Consider the following 22,272-nt stretch of genomic DNA (forward strand, 5'->3'; position numbering starts at 1 on the left):
AATCATTCCCTCACATAAGCCCTGCAGATTGTACATGTAACAAAGTATGTCCTGCCCGAAACCGTTTTGTACTGGGACACAAAACAAGCTTGGGCAACAAAAAACAGTAGATCCAATTTACGTATCACAATTTGGTAATCTGTACAATGTTTTCAGAAGTATCTGGAGACTCATTGCTTTATGGACATTGTGAAGAAAAGATGAGGGATAATTTTTGGAGTCCTCTGGATCAGTAAACATGACAGTAAAAGTGGTGGTACTCCTTTGCTGCTATTTTTACTCTTCTGCAGGTTCTTCTAGAATTGGTCCTATGTAAACCTGACTGCCCTGGATTTTAATGCTCATTGGGCCAGTACATTTCTAGCTAGAGGGTGAACTAAGTCATTAAAATGGCCCACGTTATCCCAGAAAATAGACTAAATTAATCAGTCTTGAGGGCCTTTTCAGTATTGAAATGTTTCCCTATGTGCCTGTCGAAGCCTGACCTCAAATCCCATATGCTATTCTTGATTTATCAAACACTCTGCCCCCACTCATGCCCCTGATGCCCCTGATGCCCTGCTACTTTACCACCACAACACTATGCAATGCTAGGTGTCAATGTTTCAAAGTAAGCCATTACATATGAGTGCATTTCAATTTCAGTGCAGTAATAGGAACTCGGAAGTGAACACACTTTGTGATCTTTCAGTACTCATCAAGTGCCTTTTTCCTTTCCAGAAAACACGGAGAGAAGACAATGGAAAAAGGAAACCAAAGTTTGGTGACAGAATTCATTCTTCTAGGATTTTCCGCTTCACCGCAGATAAAGATTGTGCTGTTTGTGGTGTTCCTCGCAATTTACCTGGTCACACTGATTGCAAACAGCCTCATCATCACAGTGGTCAGAAGCGACTCGCGGCTGCACTCACCCATGTACTTCTTTATTTGCAACTTGTCCTTTATAGATCTGTGTTACTCATCAACAAATTGCCCTACATGTCTTGATGGGTTGTTCTCGGAAACTAGCACCATCACCTTTTCTGGCTGTGTGACCCAAATGTATATGGGGTTCTCCTTGGGTTCCACCCAATGTATCCTACTGGCTCTCATGAGCTGGGATCGCTATGTCGCCATCTGCAACCCTCTGAACTATCCACGTATTTTGAGAAGGTCTGTCTGTATGAGACTAACTATTGCAACCTGGACCGCTGGGTTCCTCCTCCCCATTGTGCATGTGTCCATCATAATGACAGTGCCATTCTGTGGACAAAACAGGATCAACCATGTTGTATGCGAATTGGCGGCTGTGCTGCACTTGGCATGCATCGATACCCATCTTATTCAAGCTGTGATCTTTCTGTTTTCTGTTATCACACTTGTGGCTCCTCTGTCCCTTATCATCTTCACTTATCTTCACATCATTTCTACCATCCTGAGAATGCCGACCTCCACTGGCAGACACAAGGCATTCTCCACCTGCGGTTCTCACCTGACGGTGGTGACTCTGTTCTATGGGACGGCCATAGCAATGTACATGAGTCCCAGGTCGCTGATCTCAAGGGAGAATGAAAAGGTTGTGTCTCTCATATATGGTTTGATGACGCCTATGTTGAACCCGCTCATATATACACTAAGGAACAAGGAGGTTAAAGGGTCTATGAAGAAAATGTTCAGCAGATACATAACCTGGCATATGTTGAAGAGTTGAGTGTAGAAAGGCAAACGCCATGGGTTTTCCTTCAAAGGTACCATCAGAAGTGACAGCCACTCCATATAGAGCATATTCATCTCTGACCTCCAGGAAGAAAACCTCTTACACATGGAATTCTGTATCGGAAGCGAGGGGGAAGTAGGATTAGTGAAGTCATAAATAATAAGTCTTGGCTGGCATACAATGAAGAGAGCATAAATTGCTCATCCTTGAGGATCGTTTGACCGGATGGAACCACTACTCAGAAATGCTGATCTTCCACTAATAGCAAAAAGATGGAGCAGCTGATCTACTCCTGTGAAACTCTAGGAAGAAAAAAGAGTTTCATTTCCAAAGCCCAGTGGAAGATCTGGGGGTGTGGTTGGAAGGTAATGATGCAATGCTACTGTGATGTCAGAGGTAGATTGTGTGGAATGTGATTCATTGTGTGGTTCCACTGGTTATAGTTGGTGAGTGTGTGTGGTGGGCACTGGTGGGATGCATGTCTCTTAATTTGGAACTTATGACAATAAACTACACCCAAATTAAACTTTAGGCTTGCTGTCGTCCTTGCAGAATCTCCTACCTTCTCAGGTAACTACATTTTGGCGACAAGTGGAGCTCTGCTCCCAGATTGCAGAAGCTACATAGCTGTGAGGGGGGGAATGGCACACTGACAACCCATTGCTACACCATCCTCAAGAAATTGGCCATAACCCAGAGCAGCTGTCATATTTCAGGCTCGTTGCAGCATCGTTGTTGAGTGGCAGTTATCTGCAGCGGTGCCAGCTGTGGAGATTCAGCCTCACAAGATCACAGGCCATGCCTGATCTATCGAGACTGCAATTCGGATGTACGTGGCTTGGCTTCCAGAGTGGCAGAAGAGAGCGGACCAAGGGACAGAGCGGACGCTGTCCGGCATGCCTCCTGCCCAAGACGTTGGCTTTCTATTAACTGCAGAATCCAAGGCTCACATCAGACTCTGCCCTAAGCCTGTGCATGAAGTAGCGAATCAATTACCGGACTTAGTAAGAGGGCGCCAATTACTGGTCCAATTTGATTTGCAAGTGAACAGTAAACCCTCCGCCGTTCAATCATCAATCTGTGCAGCTTCTTATGCGAGGCCACTACATATTTGGCGACGAGGATCAAGGACAAAAGGTAGGTGTCACGCTTCCAGTTTCCAAGTCCAGGAGTGGCACGAACCAACCATCCCCCCTGCGGTCTGGGCGCCTGCAAGCAAAAGCCCACACAGACCTCAGAGACCCCAATGGGGAAAGAGGGTTAGGGAATCGTTGGTTGGATGGGTTCAGTTCTTGAGGGTAACCGGAGAAAGGGTTAGGAGAGGGGAAGTGGGTAGGACCGGGGACATGGGAAAACACAATGAAACACAATTACATGATATGCATACATTAACACTCATGCATGCAACACAATTAGGATCAGAAAGGCACTTAGCTTTGGGGTGAGTGCTGGCCTCCTGCCTGCGCACTCTCAGGTCCAGTTATGGAGCAGTATCAGTGCTGCAATGAGAGCATGTATTACTATACGTGTTTCTTCACACACATACACTCATATACAACACTCTATAAATGTGCCAGGTTAATGCCCCTTCTGGTCTGCTTCTTGCCGACGTATTAGTGGCATGCAAGGGGGAGGATTTGCACTGCCTGTGCGGTTTTACACTGCACGTGGCTCCGCGTTACACCTATGCCTCGGGGTGCACAGTCTTGATAAGTTGTCTCCTAAGGCACGGGTTTGTGCGATTTGCCGCACGTGACAAGTTGTGACTGGCTCAGCCGCACAAGAGAGCTGCGAATGCGGTGTTCGCCGCATGGCTAATTAGGTATCCTGAAATATGAAGATATATGCACTGCTCGGGGCATTGTTCGGTAGGCATGCGCGCTATCCACAACCCGCTATTGTCTATGGCCCTGAAGAATTAGAGAGTGACTTAGCTTTCGGTGCAGCAGGGGACTCGAAATGCTGGGCTGTGCCCCTGCGCGGCCCCTCTGCTTCCCTGGGCTATTTTCTGCTATTTGTTCACTAACGCGGCAATGGGCAACTCTCGCCGTGTTGTGGACCTCCCCCGTGCAGTGCGACTTATATTTTGCAGGCAAGAGGCCAATGGAGAAGCATTATGGGGCGTGGCCCCTCGTGCTGATCCCCGTTGCAGGAGCTCCGACCGGCACGTCTTCTCTGGTCGCGAGTTGGAGCACAAGCCCTGCGCGTTGGCTCTGATGCGCACATGCGCGTGTGTGCCTCGCCCAACGTGGGCCTCATTATGTAGTTCCTGGCCCAGGGGTGCTTGGGAGATGTAGTTCTGTAGGTTCCTCTCCTGCAATGAGGACACAGAAGCGTTCTGTAAGACTGTAGTTTGTTCCTTTTTGCTGGTGTTTTTGTTTTACCAATATTTACAGGTGTATAAGCCCCAATTGAGCTTTGTTCACAGCATCCCAAAGTTTGTCCCCTGACAGTACTCCCCCTTGCACAGAAGGACCTGGGTTTAGGTTTGTCTGGATAATTCAAATGAAACCTTTTCACTAGTCCTGGGGCATGAACATTCTGAGCAGGTTCCCAAGACTGATCCTCCTGCCCGTACCCCACCCAATCTATGAAGTAATAGAGCCTATCCTTTCATTGTTGGGAATTTAAAATACCCTGAACTTCATATTCTGGATGGCCTTGAACAATTATGGGCGGTGGCTTTTCTGTACGAATAGTGGGGCGAGCTGGTTTCAACAATGAGACATGGAAGGTGGGGTGAATCTCATTTGACTAGGCAGGCTCAACCTCACTGCTACTGAATTGACTATGGCCGAAATGGTGAAGGGCTAGAAATCGAGGTTGTAATTTGCGTGGTCCTGTCATTTTAATGTTACGTGTGGACAACCACACCCGATCTCCTTGTTGGTATGGGGGACTTTCCCGTCTTTTCTTATCAGCATAGGTCTCATAGGTTACTTTCGCTACCTCCAAGTTCTTTCGAATATGGATCCAAATTTGCTGGGCATGGGCATGGCGTCCCGTCAGAGTGGGCACATTTATTGGCGGGGAATCGGTCTCCGGATGGTAACCAGAAGACAAGCTCACTTCCATGCCTATTAATTGTCAGAAAGCCCGCCAAAAGCGAGAAGTAAACTGAGGGCCACGATCAGCAATAACACGTGTCGGCAAGCCATGTAACCGCACTATGTTCTGCAAGAACAATTCTGTCAACTTGCCCGCCGTAGGAGTTCCCTTACAAGGGATGATATGACTCATTTTTGTGAGGGAGTCGACTACTACCAGAATTGAAGTGAACCCCTGGATTGGCGGTAGGTCTACAATTAAATCCATGGTAACTGTATGCCATAGAAACTGCGGTGTAGGCAAAGGTTGCAACAATCCTGCCGGTTTGTGATGGCTGGCCTTCTGTCGGCCACAGATACTACACTCAGAAACGTATAGACGCACATCATTATTCAGAGTGGGCTACCAATAATGTCGAGCCACATTTTGCTTGTTTTTTGTTATTCCTGGATGACCAGCCGTATGGGCATCGTGACACCACTGTATGACTTCTTTCAGCAATTCAACCTTAGGTTCCGATGGTCTTTAATCACTGTTACAGTGTGACGAGCACCTAACAGGTAGTGGCGCCACTCTTCGAAGGCTGCCTTTACCGCCAATAGTTCTCGATCGGCGATAGCATAATTGACTTCTGCAGGGAGCAATTTCTGGGAGTAAAAAGCAACCGGATGCAGTAAACCAGTCTGAGGGTCTTGTTGCGACAACAACACACCTAGAGCATAACTAGAAGCATCCGTTTCTACAATGAACGGTAAAGCTAGATACGGATGTCTTAATACAGGCGCTGAGGTGAAAGCCTGCTTTAATTGTTGAAAGCCTTGTTCCGCAGCTTTACTACACAGGAATGCCTTTCCTTTTTTGAGTAATGCTGTCATAGGTGTTATCAACTCCGAGAAATTCTTAATAAAACACTGATAGAAATTGGCGAAACCTAAAAGGCCTGCACTTCTTTGACTGACATGGGAACTGGCCATTCTAGGACAGCTTGTACCTTCCATTGATCCATTTGAACTCCCGCAGGCGTCAGGAAATACCCCAGGAATTCCACTGTAGATCGGTGAAATTCACATTTCTCGATCATAGCATACAGTCGATGTTCTCGTAAACGTTGTAATACAGCGCAAACGTGCTTTACATGTTCATGCATATTTTGAGAGTATATCAAAATATCATCTATGTATACTACTGCGAATACATCTAGGTACCCACGCAGGACTTTGTTGAGAAAGTGTTGGAATGCTGGTGGGGCATTACACAGGCCGAAGGGCATGACCTGATACTCGTAAAAACCGAATTTGGTCCTGAATGCCATCTTCCACTCCTCACCGGCTCGTACAAATACCAGGTGATAGGCCCCCCATAGATCCAGTTTAATATAGATTATTGCATTACGTACTTGATCCAGCAACACTGGAATGAGGGGTAACGGGTATCTGTTTTTGATCGTAATGCGGTTTATACCAGGGTAGTCAATGCAAGTTCTCAAATCACCGGTCTTATTGGGTATAAAGAAGAGGGGTGATGATACCGGTGAGTTGGAGTGTCTGATAAACCCGTTCTTGAGATTAGTGTCAATGTAGTTCTTTAGATGTAACGTCTCAGCTTAAGTAAGTGCATAAATGCGACTACAAGGTAACACAGCGCCTGGCTCTAGGTCTATACGGAAGTCGAACGGTCTGTGGGGTGGCAAGGTTTCCGCAGCCTGTTTACTAAACACCTCCTGATAGTTCTGATATTCCGGAGGCAGGGAACTTAGGTCAACACCCTCCAAGGATGTGCCACATAGGGCTCCTCTGGCCAGTTGTGCCAGTGCTATATCTTGTGTGGGTTTATAGCAATGCGTTAAACACTTTGTGGAGGATAGTATTACCTTGCCTTCGGACCAGACCACCTGTGGGTCACGATTATAAAACCATAGTAGACCTAGGATAACGCCAAACTGGGGAGCTGCGATTAGATCGAACTGGATACTTTCCATATCACTTTGTTGGCAAAGTAAACTTAAAACCTATGTACGGCGTGTGATAGGACCGGAACACAACGCCGTCCCGTCCACAGCTTTCACTGATTCTGGAACTTCTTTTCAACATAGGGGAACTCCCAATTCGTTGCCGTAGGCAATGTCGATGAAATTACCCGTAGCCCCAGAATCTAAGAGAAGGGTAACAAGAAACTCCTGACCAAGAAACCCTAAGGTTCCGGACATTGTTACATGTGAAGCATAATTCAAGAGTACAATGACTGGGGTAACCTTCATCGCTTGGCTCGACCGTACCACCCCTACTACTGCCGAGCTGAGGCGTTTCCCTGTATCTAAGGTTTTGTGGGACACTCTTTTACGAAGTGTCCTGTAGTTCCACAATAAAAACAGAGCCCCTCCTTACGCCTGCGGTCTATTTCTTCTTTAGTAAGAGGTCCTCGAGTGGACCCAATTTGCATGGGTTCATCCCCAGAGGTCTTTTCAGCAGGGCCTATGGGTTGAGAGACACGAGATTGGTCCAACGGTGCTATTGGGCGTGGATCACCATGCGTTTTGTCTCCACGACGTTCGGCCTGTCGATGATCTAGGCGTAAAGTCAAGTCGATCATGGCGGGGCAGTCTTTAGGATGACGATCTACCTGAGCTTTTAGATCTTTAATGTCATCTCTCAGGCCTTGGCAAAAGAGGGACATCTGTTTTTCTCGGGGCCAGTCAGCCTCAGCCACCAAATGGTTAAATTGAGTGACATAGGTCACCAATTCCTTACCTCCTTGTCGCAAGGTCAAGAGTTCCCAATCTTTGTACATGGCTGCCGCCCTACAGTTAAATATTTTTCCAAAGTCTGACTGGAACTCTTCCCAATCATAAAATACCCCATCATCCCTTTGTACAAGAGGGTTTGCCCAGGCCGCCGCATCCCCAGTGAGATAAGATATGACAAATGCAGTTCTCGCCTGAGCAACTTTAAAGGCAGCTGGTTTCGTCAAGAAATGGAGTTTACATTGCGTTAAGAAATTCTCATATTTCTGCGGATCCCCTGAATATCTCTCAGGTGGGGCCAATGGGACTACTGATTCTGGGGAGACATGAACTTGAACTGGTGTGGGAACGGAGCCTTCAGAAGGGAGGGGAGATTGTTGTGCGGTCAAACTACGCAGCTGGGTTGCTAACACTGCATAGTCCTGCCTTGTAGCAGCGAGTTCGGCCTGCAAGTCCTGCAAGACCTTAGTAAGCTCCTCCATGGTCTGGCGATTCGTACCACTCGGCGACCTGTCACACTTGGGCTTGTGCTACTGTCACGCTTCCAGTTTCCAGGTCCAGGAGTGGCACGAACCAACCATTCCTCCTGCGGTCTAGGCGCCTGCAAGCAAAAGCCCACACAGATCTCCGAGACCCCAGTGGGGAAAGAGGGTTAGGGAATCGTTGGTTGGATGGGTTCAGTTCTTGAGGGTAACTGGAAAAAGGGTTAGGAGAGGGGAAGTGGGTAGGACCGGGGACATGGGAAAAAGCAATGAAACACAATTACATGATATGCATATATTAACACTCATGCATGCAACACAATTAGGATCAGAAAGGCACTTAGCTTTGGGGTGAGTGCTGGCCTCCTGTCTGCGCACTCTCAGGTTCAGTTATGGAGCAGTATCATTGCTGCAATGAGAGAAGGTATTACTATACGTGTTTCTTCACACAGACACTCATATACAACACTCTATAAATGCGCCAAGTTAATGCCCCTTCTGGTCTGCTTCTTGCCTACGTATTAGTGGCTAATTAGGTATCCTGAAATATGCAGATATATGCACTGCTCGTGGGCGTTGTTCGGTAGGTATGCACGCTATCCACAACCCGCTATTGTCTATGGCGCCAAAGAATTAGACAGTGACTTAGCTTTCGGTGCAGCAGGGTACTCGAAATGCTGGGATGTGCCCCCTGCGCGTGCCCCTCTGCTTCCCAGGGCAATTTTCTGCTATTCGTTCAGTAACGTGGCAATGGGCAACTCTCACCATGTTGTGGACCTCCCCCCGTGCAGCGCGACTTATCTTTTGCAGGCGAGGGGCCAATGGAGAAGCATTGTGGGGCATGGCCCCTCGTGCTGATCCCCGTTGCAGGAGCTCTGACTGCCACGTCTTCTCTGGTCGCGAGTTGGAGCACAAGCCCTGCGCGTTGGCTCTGATGCGCACATGCGCGTGTGTGCCTCGCCCAATGTGGGCCTCATTATGTAGTTCCTGGCCCAGGGGTGCTTGGGAGATGTAGTTCTGTAGGTTCATCTCCTGCAATGAGGACACAGAAGCCTTCTGTAAGGCTGTAGTTTGTTCCTTTTTGCTGGTGTTTTTGTTTTACCAATATTTACAGGTGTATAAGCCCCAATTGGGCTTTGTTCACAGGATCCCAAGGTTTGTCCCCTGACAGTAGGCCTGTGATTCCAAGGCTGCAATGGGAACCTTTGTCTGACACATATTTGCAGGCTGCAGGGAGGAAGAAAGCCATGCTGCTAAATGCCATGGGAGTGGAAGGACACAGAATATTCGCAGTCCTGAAGCCCGAGCAGGCAGCAAGGGGTGACAATGATGCCTTCAAGGAAGCCGTGCACAGAATTATAAAGAGGTTTTCCAATAAAGAGAACACTGTGCTGCACCAACTTAAGTTTTACACAAGAAAGCAAGAAAGTGCAGAGCCAGTTGACGTCTATGTTACTCGCACGAGGGCGCTGGCTGCATTTTGCAGTTTTGTCAACAATGCTGAAAGTATAATCTGCAATATGATGGTGGTACACACCCATTGCAGAAAGGTGCAGGACAAAAGTATCCTTGAAAATGAACTAACTTTGGATAAAGCCATTCAGATTGCCAGAGCGGAAGAAGAGACCTCGTGCAGGCGCAAAGAAATGGTGAGAACGACGTCAGCAGCAGACGTGAAGGTGGTGTAATGGAGAGGGCAACCTGATAGACCCAGGTGGGACTTTGTTTATGAAAAAGGAGGGAGGAGGAGAAAACCCCTGGAATGTCACAGATGCACCACCACGAGGCACTTAGCAAAAGACACAGACTGCCCTGTGAGAAGTAATGAGTGCTTGAATTGCAGAAGAGTTGGGCGCATCGCCCTAGCCGGCAAATGGAAGGGTAAGAAAGTCACTGACATTGAAGGCAATGGGTATGTGAGTGATGATGATTAAAGCGATGATGATAAGCCTATATTCATAAGGGTGAACAGCTCAAAGGTGAGAAGAGAAATACTGCATTGTGTGATAAAAGTAGACAGCAGCGATACTCGAGTGATGGTGGACTCAGGTTTTTCTGATCATACCATTCTGCCCATTAAACATACAAGGACGGGGTGAGATGTCGGGAAATTGTAGTGGGAAGAACCAAACATAAACCAACAGTGTTGGGCTACATCAATACAAATATTGAGTTCAAAGGCAGACAAACCACTAACAAAGTCTATTTCTCCAAAGAAAAGGCCCAGCAGTATCGGGGTGGGATGACTAGCACAAACTGAACAAAAGGCTGGATGCACAGGGGCAATGCGCTGGTCTTGTAAAGCAAGATCACGCAGAGAAACATAGGTTTGAAACCCGGATCTGCGCTTAGAAACCGAACTCAGGTACGGGATTAGGCATGTTATAAAAAAACGATTAAATACCTCAATAAAGTACTAGCAAACAAAACTGGAGGTGTGTCAGTGTTGAGATATGAAGTCCCTGTATTGTTCACAGAAGTGCCCGAAAAAATTTAAAAAAGTATGACCACAAAATATGACTGAAGCCCAATATAGTCCCGATCAAACAAAAGGTGAGGCCCGTGCCTGCAACTGCAAGAAGCACTGTGGAAGCCCAACTAACAAAGATGCTCAAAGAAGGTACCATTGAGACCGTGGAATCCTCTGAGTGGCTGAGCCCAGTGGTACTTATTAAGAAACAACAGTCCTACGACATCAGAGTGTGCATCGATCTGTGTAGTGTAAATACAGAGGTAATAACTAACAGTTACCCACTGCCCAGTATCAACAAATTAATCCTTATGATGAAGGAAGCCAGATATTTCTCAAAATTGGACATGCAATTTAACTACCACCAGATAAGACTCCACAAAGAATCTCAACCAGTAGCAGCATTCATCACGCCGTTTGGCACTTATCAGTGCACCCTCATGCCATTTGGATTGTAGTTAGCCGTGTCAGCATTCAATGGGATGATGGATTCACTGCTGCGAAACTTGTGAAACATATCATACTTCCAGAATGACATCCTCATCTATGTGGGGGATGCAGAAACACACAATAGAATCCTGTGTAAAGTACTGGAGAAACTCCGAAAAGCAGTAGCATGCCTACAATATGCGAAGTGTGTGATCAGACCTAAAGAAGTAGAATACCTAGGGTACAAAATCTCAAAACACAGCGTTAGTCCCAAGAAGAACCTCTTACAAGCCATCGTCAAAGCCCCTGCACCAAATGCAAGATATGAACTACGTTCCTTCCTTGGACTCGCATGAATACTATGCAAAGTTTGTGCAAGGACTGCTGAAGAAAGGGGCCAACTACGAGTGGAGTCTTGAACAGAAGACAGCATTTGTGGAAGTCAAGAGGAGAATAGTAAATGCCTGAGGCCATTCAACCCAGTGTGGGATACCTACATAGCTACAGACTCCAGTTGTATATGGGCTGGCAGCCACATTGACACAGAAGAAAGGAGACATTGAACATGTAGTTTCATTTGCATCTAATGCCCTCTCCGACACAAAAAACTACTCCACTGTAGAAAAAGAGATGCTTGCATGTGGCTGGGCCATGCAGTATTTCAGGACTCATGTCTGCGACACAAAGTTTCACTTGGTTACAGACCATAAACATTTGATTCACATGCTGAGCCCAGGGGGCACGAAGATCTCCACTCCGTGACTGGCGCTGATAGCCGAGCTGCAAGAGTACATATATGAAACAATGCAGATAGCAGTGTGGAAGAATGCATAAGCAGACTCCATGTCACGTCTACTGGAGCACAAGGAGACAACCACCACATTCCTTCAGGATGAATGCATAGTAGCATCTGTGAATGATCTGAGAATCCGCAAATTCCTAGAAATGAGTGAAAATCACTGGATGGAAGAAGTTGCCAAAGATGCTACCCTGAGAAGAGTTGCTGACTGGACTCGAGATTGATGGCCCAGTGAAAGGATCATTCAACAAGGATTGAGGCCTTACTGGAAAGTAAGCGAAAACCTATACAAAGTCGATGGGCTACTGATGAGAGGGGATCAAGTTATAGCTCCCGTAGGGATGCGGAAAGTAATACGGTGCCAAGCTCACTCTGCCATCTAGGAGGCAACATGACAAGGCGAAGAGAGCAAAAATCATGCTGGTGGCTGTGCATAGATCAAGAAATCAGAGTAATGATTGAGAGATGCCATGAGTGCATGAACAGTAATAAAAGGCTCAAAATGCGGCAAGCCCTGTTGATCCCCACTGAGACTCCTGCAGGGGTATGGCACACGTTGGGCCTTGATTTCATAGGACCGCTAGACATCATGGTTAGTGGTGTATTGTGTAGTGATAGTGGACTACCTGTAAAAATGGGTTGAGGTGGAATTTGTACAAATATAACCACAGCCACAGTCATAGAAGTGCTGAACACTATATTTCATAGAGAATGCATGCCAAAAGAAATAGTAATGGACAATGGTGTTCAGCTAGTAGTGAGCTAGTATCCAGAGAAATGGAAATGTTCTTACACATTCACAATACAAAGCAGGCCAGAGTGTGCCTATATCACCCCCAAGCCAATGGCCTTGTTGAAAGGACAAATAGGTTAATAAAAGTAGCTTTGAAATTAGCTGCAGAATCAGTGATGAACCCCTACAAAACCAATAGGGAAGCAATTTCAGCTCTTTGCCTGACCACAAACATGGTCACTAATGTGCCGTCGTTTCAGCTGATAAGGGGGAGGAGGGCTGCAGCCACATGGTAATCCAAAGTGAGGCAGGATGACAGGGTTGACATGAAAGACCTAGTCTGGAGAATACACAAGAATAAAGAGCAGATGAAAGCACTGCGCGACACTCGCAGAGCAGCTCTGAGAACAGAGGACAATGAGGGGTGCATAATGAAAATAAAGTTGCCACATAAGGATCAAGTGTGCAGCCAACGATTGGAAGCTGTGCAGAAAGCCACCAACCATATGCGCCCCAGAGATGTAAGAAAATTGACTCTCAAATGAGCCGCTATGTTTAGAAGGTGAACTCTTGAGTCGAGAGAATCGACCTTGGTGAAACCTACTTGAGAAGAGCCCGAAGCATACCGAGAACAGGAGACCGATATAGGAGAATCTCAAGAAGAGAACAGTCCAAGAGAAAGTACACAGCTGGAGAGAGAAATACAAGATGAAGAAATCATCATAAGGCTTTGGTAAATCTGCCAGAGGGTCCAATAGTCTCAGGCATGTGGGCCCTTTTGGAACCACTATCAAGGTTTGAAGACAAATACCTGAAACCCTTTGTATCAACAATGTATTGTTTTGTGCAAGACACTGCAGAGGTTATCAATATGGTAGAAGACATGCAGTTCAATCGAAAGACACAACTTTTGTTTAGCTTGGACATTGTGTCCATTTACACCTGTATACCCCAACAGGAGACGCTGCAGGTTTTGGAGGAACATTTACTCACTAAAAGAACAGAAGGCAAAACACCTAACATCTTCATCCTGTGGTGCGCCGAAATGGCATTGACTGAAAATTATTTCAGTTTTAATGGCCAACTTTACCATCAATCCCATGGAACAGGAGGAATGGGTTCTTCAGTAGCTCCGTCAGCAGCTAATCTGTTTGTTGAAAGTTTCGAACGGCTTGTAATCTATAGTTAACCTGGGGTTGTGGCAACGTTATATCGACGACCTATTGATTGTATGGAATGGGTCTGTCTCTCTTTTAAACACATTTTTGGAATGGATCAACTGCCAGAAGCGTTATTTAAAGTTCACTTCCACACATAGTGACACAGAAATCAACTTTCTAGATATCACGATTTGGGTGGATGTGAATCTTAGAATTTTAAATGTGAAACCATTTCACAAACCCACCGATCGTAATGCTTTGTTGGTCTTTGATAGCTGCCATCCCCGTCACACTAGGGAGAATCTTTCGTTTGGACAGTTTCTACGCCTGAAAAGGAATAGCTCAACACAAGAGATTTTCTGAGCAGAAGCAGAAACCCTCAGCGATAAGCTCAGAATCAGACATTACCCGAAGAAAATAATAAAACGGGCACTGAAGAGGTCTACAAATAATAACCGCGAGGCACTCTTAAAGTACAGAGAGAGAACTACAGAAAAGAACAATTTGACCTTTGTGAGCACCTTTACTCCGATGGCCAATCAAGTAGTTAAAATAATTAAAAAGAACTGTCACATTTTAGAGGGTGGAGAATGCCCTTTGGCACGCCCATTATGCGTGTTTAAAAGAGGACCTAATCTGACAGATCTTCTAACAAGAAATGATATTTCAAGAAGGGTTCCTGTACAGAAAAGTGTAACATAAGTATGGGGCTTACCAAAAATGACAGGCCATGCACCTTGTGGTCAGTGTGTGAATTGCCACCTCACAAGCCGGACGACACAAGTAGATATAGGCTTGAACAAACCATGTACATAGGAATGACTAAACGCAGGATCAAGATACGCATTTCAGAGCACAAGAGTTGCATAAAAAATAAAGTAACTACAACTACAGCCCCAATGGTGAACCATTTTTTAATGATGGACCATGGACCGAATAATTTTAAGTGGACTGTCTTGCTACATGTGATACCAACTACAGATGGAGAACCTGTATTTAAGAAGCGGCAGAAAAAAGAACTATGGTTAATTTTTTTATGCAATTCTACAGTGACAGGACTTAATGAGGCAATAGACTGGAATAATGTTGTTTAGAGTATGGAATACTAGTACTCTGCAACGGTTCCTGATGGGCCAAACCCAGTTAATTGTATACTTTAGGGTAACAATGACATGGAGTCATTCACTTTAAGAATGCCTGGCATTTTACCACATTGCAAAATTGAAGGTACTCTATGACCTGAATGACGCGGGGCCCCGCCAACTAAGGTTGAGAGATATGCTAATGTTATGACAGCGAAGGATAATTAGTATGGTTAAGGCGGGACACACGTAAAACGTACCATTAATTATGGCTAGAAATGTAAACACGAATCTCCCTCTCTTTTTTCTTTTTTCTCTAGGTTTGAATCACTGTAGTGGGGAGAGAAGGCGTGTGGGTGTCTATTGGATATATAATAATAGTGCCACGTAATTAGACAAGTCACATTCGGGAAATGTAGTGAAAGACGCACCTCAATACCTTATCGCCTACAGTTGTTGTCGATTATCGGGAACAGCTGTGGCGACGAAGTCAGGACTATTTAAACAGTTGCCTAGCTACCACGTACGATCAGGTGATCTCCAGCGTGGTGTACTGACGGAAGCAACGCTAGCATCAAGACACGGAAACGGGTAAGTAGGAAGGAGGCATCGGACCGAGTTTGCGCAAGGCTATAATTCGAGGATTAATCCTCCTGTAGTGGCTGTTATAGTTAGAGTATTCTGTCTACGGTCAAGGACGGTATATTTTGCATTTGAGGGCGAATGCTGCACAGGAGTAACAAGTCCACCGGTGTTTGTCCCTCCCCTTCCCCTTCTTGTTTTATGTATGCAGGTGAAAAACGCCCGCACACTGTCGCAGGCCTTGGAACGAGCTGCAAAGACTACGAGGGCAGTCATTTTCTGGCGATCACACTGTGATTCTAGATGAAAATCGATCGTGAAGACAAAACATAGATCGACGCATCCTAATACGAAGGGTAAATTGGTGACTACAGCTTGAGGGGTGCAAGTATAGTCTTATTGAAATAGAATGGTTGTGTAACTTAGGGCGGTAACATTGAAGCCTTTTGAAGCACTGGATGCTAATATGTAATCGTTTTAATTAAATGTTTGAAATAGCATAGAAATTTTGCTGTACCAGCCAAAAAAGAGACCACTAGTATGGTCACTTATAGAATGTAGCAGGCCGTAACGGTGTGAGATAGCCACCAGCCGTTAATCACTAATTATAAAAAGGTTCTCTTGGTAGCTAGTGGTGAATTTGATAGCCATTAGCCGTTAATGACTAACTGAGCAAAGGTTCTCATGTTAGTTAGTGGTGAATTTGGGCACTATGTGTGTTTAGTTTGGCTCTATGAGCTGAAGTTATTCTTGGAGAGCATGATGTGTACCAATGGGTGTTGCTTTATATCTACAGGTCTTGCGTCTACATTGAAGACGATTCTACTTATCCGTCAATGGCACTAAAAACGTATGCTAGTACGGTGAGCCACATGTAGGAGATTGTTAGCTCCAACTTGGTTTTGGCTTTCGTAAAATTGAAAACAGTGTTACTAATAGCTGTCTTTCTATGTTGTTTTTTGTTCCCCCCTAGGGTTAAGAAGAACCACACAAGAAAAACGTGTTTGAATGTGCTGTTTTAAAACAGTTTAAACCTGTTTTTTTTTTTATAAATAATTTTCTATTCCCCTGAAGAAGTTCTCATTACCAACTGTTTATTAAGAACAAAACATGTTGGGTGTTTTAAGGGTGTTGTATATAAAGCAACCCATGTGAATGTAGTATTGAATTGATACGAACCACATGTTTGTACACATGAGGATTCACTTATCAAGGTTATTGAATAAGAAAAGAGTGTACCCTAAGAGTTAGGGAAAGTCATTTTGTACGCTTTAGAATTGTTTTTTATGAAACAGGGTGAGTTGTAGGTTTTATATAGCTAGGTATTTAGTAGACAAGTACACGCTATAGTTTTTTGCACTGTGAGGAGTTAGGGAGAGTCATAGTTTCCAGACTCCATTGTACTGTCTCTTTTTTATGTCTTTTTCTAAAGTTTATGTAAAAGTGTTTACAAACTGTTTTGTTGAAGTTGGGTGCTTAGCACTCGGTTTTTAGATTAAATGAAATGTATGCATATACAATCTTTTTGATATAATAAAATATTATAATTAATTGTCACATTTATCTGTTGTGTACTCATTTGAAAAGTGGAGTTTGTCTATCCTTAGGGGGCTGACAACATAGAGACCACAAGATTATTTTTGTTTAGAAGCTGTAGCATGCCTGGATGGGGGGACGAATCTTAGGTCATTTAAAATTTTCCCCATGTCTTTCTTTTGTTAATTGGAAGAAATCATCACACCACAGGTCCGTTGACGAGCGGGGGGAACTGAGACCATGTCCCCAAGACCATCACCTGTTGAGAATCGCCCCCAAGAGAAGAAAACCTACAAGGTAAAAGGACTTCGGGATGGAGTAGTACCTGGCTGCTATACAAAAGGAGGCATGTGAAGATGCAGCCTTGCGAGATCACGGCCCTCGCTGGATCTCCCAAGACTGCAATCCGGATGTGCATTGCTTGGCCCGCAGCGTGGCAGAAGAGAACAGACCGAGGGACAGAGTGGGCGCTCCTCTGGCCAAAGACCTGGGCTTTCCATTAACTGCAGAATTCAAGGCTCACAGCAGACTCTTCCCTAAGACTGTGCATCAGGTATTGAATCAACTACAGCAGGTTAGTAAGAGGAATTTAATGACAGTGTGTCAATTACAGTTCCAATTTGATTTGCAAGTGAACAATAACCCCCCGTTCAATCACCAATCTGTGCAGCGTCTTATGTGAGACAACTACACCAGCTCTTCAATGCTGCATGGGGGAGACACAAACCCCCATCTCTGGTGAAGAGTGTTGGTAGCAGGATACACGAGCGGGCGCAAGGGCCCTCTGTGGCAAAGCACACACGTCTGTGGTATGTCCTAGGGAACTCCTGTGCATCTTCACACTGTTTAAAGGTGCCTGCAGGAAATGCTAGCAAGGCAACAGGATGACGGCTGCACCTCACATTCTGTTTTCCTCCAACACCTTAGCAGAAATGATGATGCTATGAGAAAGTGAGAATACAGCAGAAGAGAAACAGAGGAAAATGAATTGGGGCCGAGGGATCCATGCTGGAGAAGAGCCGTATGGAGCATGCTGTGTGGGATTCTTCACAAAAAGGAGGCATGAGCAAAGATGGATTATGTTGAAGGGGCCATCTTCAAGGAAGACTTATGCAGCAAGTGCGGTAGACTTTGACTGCTCGGAAGCTGAGGGTAAATTAATTACCCTGCTTGGATTTTGCTGATATGTGGTGATGATCTTTATTTGGTGGAACAGCCTTAACCGTTGACACTGGAAGAACTTGATCCAGACTTCCTAAAGCTTCTGAAGGAGTTACATCAATCTATTAAGGATTAGTGGCACTGGGGCCTGTCCTGTGTGTATAGGGGTAATAGGTATAGCTATAGGTTGTTGATTGCATTAATCTAGCATTTTACTGCAGTAGCTTAGGTTAAGCCTACCATTTTCCTTTTAATTAATAGTTAATATGTATTGTAAATGTTACCATATTGGAATATTACAATGACTGGTGTAGACCATTGTTGACACTACAATGGAGATCATTCTCCAAGTGATTTGACATCAAGTTCCAGACCTTTCCAATTTGATTAACTAGTTCTACGCTAGATGGACTGGTGTTACCACTAAAATCCTAAATTTGTATACTGTTTTGTTAGAAGTGTTTTAATTAATAACTGCACGTATATGTTGTCATCTATATTGATTGTATTATTCATGTTGTGTACTCATGGTTCTAACCGCTTTCTAAATATTTATGGATAAAAACTGGTTTTATATTTTTCTACTTTAGAAGTCATGTCCATTTAATGAGCTGCTGTTTGCTTTAGCAACACACACTATCCCAGCCCCAGGTTGTCCACTGTTTGTCTCGGAAAATGAAGCCACATCCGAGGAAGAACAAAATGCCATTAGGACTTTGTCGGCATTTTCAACTTAGACCTCTACTGGGAGCAACAAAGTGACACTCCCAAACCCACTCTGAACAAATTGATGTCTAGTCTAATGATTTGCTTGTAGCACTATGTTAGGACAGGAATGACTCTGTCTCACTTTTGCTGTTATCACGACTTTACATCTTTTCTTTGCTACTTTGGCTTATCATTCGATTTCCTTCTATGCATGTTTCCCATTCTACCCCACACCACCGCCCAGATTTGAAACCTACATATCGTATGATTAAGGAATATGATTGTATAAGGTGTGTGTTTTCCTTCATCTGCTGTTTATTTGTTTTTTCTGCTTATGCCTTCAATAATAACAACCCTCTTTTTTCTAGTTTATGTTTTATGCTGTTAATACAAAATTATTTTGTACTTTTTTACATAGACTGTGTGTATCCTTTCTTACTTCAGGTATCCCATCTGTTTAGCCAATAGGACTAGATGTAATATTCACCGCAGCATTTAATGCAACAACTTTGGGTTAACAAAGGGTAGGTTATGGAATAATATTTACCCACCCGGTCTTCTCAAAATACAAACCCATGGCACAGCAACACCCTTCATTCTATGATCTACACTGTATGTTGTTACCTTCTCATTCCTGATCTCAATTTTGTTCTGTGGTATGTATTGAGTCCGGGGAGAGGCAGGACCGCACATATATGTAGATACAGGTGCAACCCGGTTCTACCTTTTTATGTAACGTGTGTGAGTTGTGATAACCTGTCTCCATATTAAATCAGTGGGTGATTGCTCAGACACCCTTTTTTGCCATAGCAATCTTTCATCCTGAGGTGCCGGCCTCTGAAACTCTATAATTTGGGTGACTAATACCACTGTATATGCAATTTCTAATTGTAGCTGCATGCTGGCAATTTGTGGGTACTCTGTGATATCTGGTACTGGAAAATAGGAAGCTATTTTGATTGCCTAGTCTGCTGCCTCGTTACCGAGAGAAATTGGGTCTGTGTTGTTAACATGCGAAGCACACTTGATGGCAGCGACAAGTGTAGGTCATGAGAGAGCATATATTAGGCTTTCTTACAGTGTGGCATGTTGCACTGGGGATCCATCTGCCATTTGGAACCCTTTCATCTGCCATTGTGATAGTCCTGAATGTATGGTGGTAGTAAAATATGCTGAATCAGAGTAAATGGTAACTCAACTCCCTTGGGATGTTTCTAGCGCTTAAATTAGAGTAATACGCTCTGCAGCCTGGGCAGAGTAGTCCATGGGCAATCTTTTTTGTACCAGTACTTCATACTCGCGGTCTACTAGATGGACCAGTGATGCTCCTCTGTGCCTCTTACCCGTCTCCTGGTTAATAGTTGCTAAACTGCCAACCAAAAATATTTCTCCAACCTCAACAGCGGAGTTCCTTGCTTTTGGTATGTCATCGTCAGGGCCTTTATATGTGGCACAGTCATGCACGTAATCAACGTCAGTGATTGGTTGAGTTATGAATCCGTCTGCGTTCACTGTCTTACATCGCACAATATGAATGGATGGACTGGACATTATTACTTCATATACAGATGCTGTCTGTATTGTTGGTGTGGATTTGGACCTTTGTAGGATGGCAAATACTGCATGCTCTACATACAACATAACTAAACATCCCATTGTGATAGAGGCAGACTTATCAATGGCAAAGGATGCAGCAGCCAGAGCCTGTTCACAAGGCAACTGTCCTTGCATTACTGAGGCCAGCATACCACGTTAATATGCTATGGGTTTATGGCTCATAGAGCATTTCTGTGTCAGGACAGCTGCCATTGTTTGCCCGTCTGAGTGTAAAAACTGATAAACTCTTTTGTATAGTGAGGTGTTACTAAAACTGGGCCAGTAGCAGTCATGTCCTTGAGCTCTCAGAAACTAGGGACCATTTATTCAGTCCATACAATGGTACTCTTAGTCTTTGGGCCTCCTTAAATGCCTTCAGTAACGGTTGTGTGTATGTAGTGTAGTCAAATATCCAGGCCCTGCAGCACTTACATAACCCTAGACATTTCTGCATTTCTTTAACCTTTACTGCTTGGCGTGTGCTACGGACCACTGCTGCACACTCTGCAGTTACCTTTTTGCCATTGACGGAGATCAGTTGGCCTAAATAGTGCTTCCTGTTGACAATACTGCAGCTTTGCTCTATCTACTCTGAGGGGTCAGAAATGTGAGGCAGACAGCATTGGAAAGGTTTTTTAAAAGATGCCATTTTAATAACTCAAAAGGTTGGATAAATGCCACACTATCCCTATCCTGATGAGGATTTCTCTGCTCAGAATAAACTAAATAAAAACACTCTAACTATAGGATTCTGTCCTTCACACTTAATCATACAGAACTTAACAAAGCAATATATGGTAGTTCAAAGGCAACACACTTAACAGTTGAATTCACATCATAACAACTGCTTCTCCTTCTAATCTGAGTAAATTCCCCTTCCCCAGGTTCAAGTAGGATTTTGTTCATCAATTCAAAAAGGTTAAGAAAATCCTGTATCGTAACAAATTTCTCTTTTTAGTTCCAACTTGTTAACACTAAGTTCCAACTTGATAACACAAAACGTTCCAACTTCTTTTCAGCTAATGATTCACAAGTGTTCAACAATGTGTTCCTCTTGTTGTTTCCAACAAAGTTCTTGCAACAGCTTCTGTTCAGCAACTCCGAATATTTCCTTACGTCATTGGTTACAACAAAAAGGTCTTTGCCAGGATATTTATGCACCAGTTCACAAATCCACTTGTTTGAAAATATTAAATACTGTTGCAGTAGTTCACATAACTATTGCTTCATCAATAATAATTTGTCAGGATACGTCTCAAAAACACTTTAGTGGTTCTTAAACCTCTGCTTCATGACTTTTAACCATAAATCAGTACTTCAATGAATTCCACTATGTATACTTTCCTGTCAGGCTCTCTGCTCTGGGGTATTCTACTGCCAGAACAGATCAGACGTCTACAACATTCTCTGACCTGGTATACTCCCCTGCCAGGCCAGAATAAACAACTTCTTGTAAATACTTCTGTGGTAAAGGTTAAGTTTAAACAGGTTAGCAATGTCTTTTGCTCCACTACATCAGGTAATAAAATAAACTCTTCGAGGGAAACAAGAAAAAAACTGGTGCTATTTATTATACCTGTGTGTTAGCCACACTCTCTGCAGGTCATGCTCCTGAGCCAGGGGTCTCATATTACCCTTTATACAATTACAAAAGTAGTCAAAAAGTAATGTACTCCAAACAAGAAGTAATGCAGTTAAAGTTTGGGCCCAGACACAGCTGGTACAGCTTTTATTCAAACAGATCTCAACAAGAACTGCGTGAAAAGGCACTGTCAAAGAAATGCCCCAAATACTAAGGTTTTTATACCCATCTAACATAATAATAACATTAGTAACTTTTGCAACAAAAATATCACCCCACAATGTTAATTGGCTGTCATGTACCGGACTCGTATGGAAGAATATACATTGTCTTCTGCAATTGGGTTGACAACTCTTCCCACACCACCCGTAATTACAACACCTGTCACAGTCCACCCACCATTCCCACATTACACGGTACATTTTTGAAACATTTGGAGATGACCGGCAGAACTTTATTTTTCTGCTC

At 44.3% G+C, this 22,272-nt stretch overlaps 1 protein-coding gene across 1 annotated transcript; it reads left to right on the forward strand.

The window, feature by feature from the left end:
• The first annotated feature begins 739 nt into the window (after positions 1–739).
• On the forward strand, positions 740–1,690 carry LOC138452710 (olfactory receptor 2K2-like). Its single transcript, XM_069605058.1, has one exon. It carries the CDS (start codon positions 740–742, stop codon positions 1,688–1,690), a length of 951 nt encoding a protein of 316 aa, XP_069461159.1.
• Positions 1,691–22,272: the final 20,582 nt, after the last annotated feature.

This window comes from Ambystoma mexicanum, chromosome 4p (assembly GCF_040938575.1).
Source record: "Ambystoma mexicanum isolate Mex_15411 chromosome 4p, UKY_AmexF1_1, whole genome shotgun sequence".
Lineage (NCBI taxonomy): Eukaryota > Metazoa > Chordata > Amphibia > Caudata > Ambystomatidae > Ambystoma > Ambystoma mexicanum.

What these genes read in the sequence shown, in the direction of transcription:
- LOC138452710 (XM_069605058.1), top strand. Translation starts at nt 740, where the DNA reads ATGGAAAAAGGAAACCAAAGTTTGGTGACAGAATTCATTCTTCTAGGA.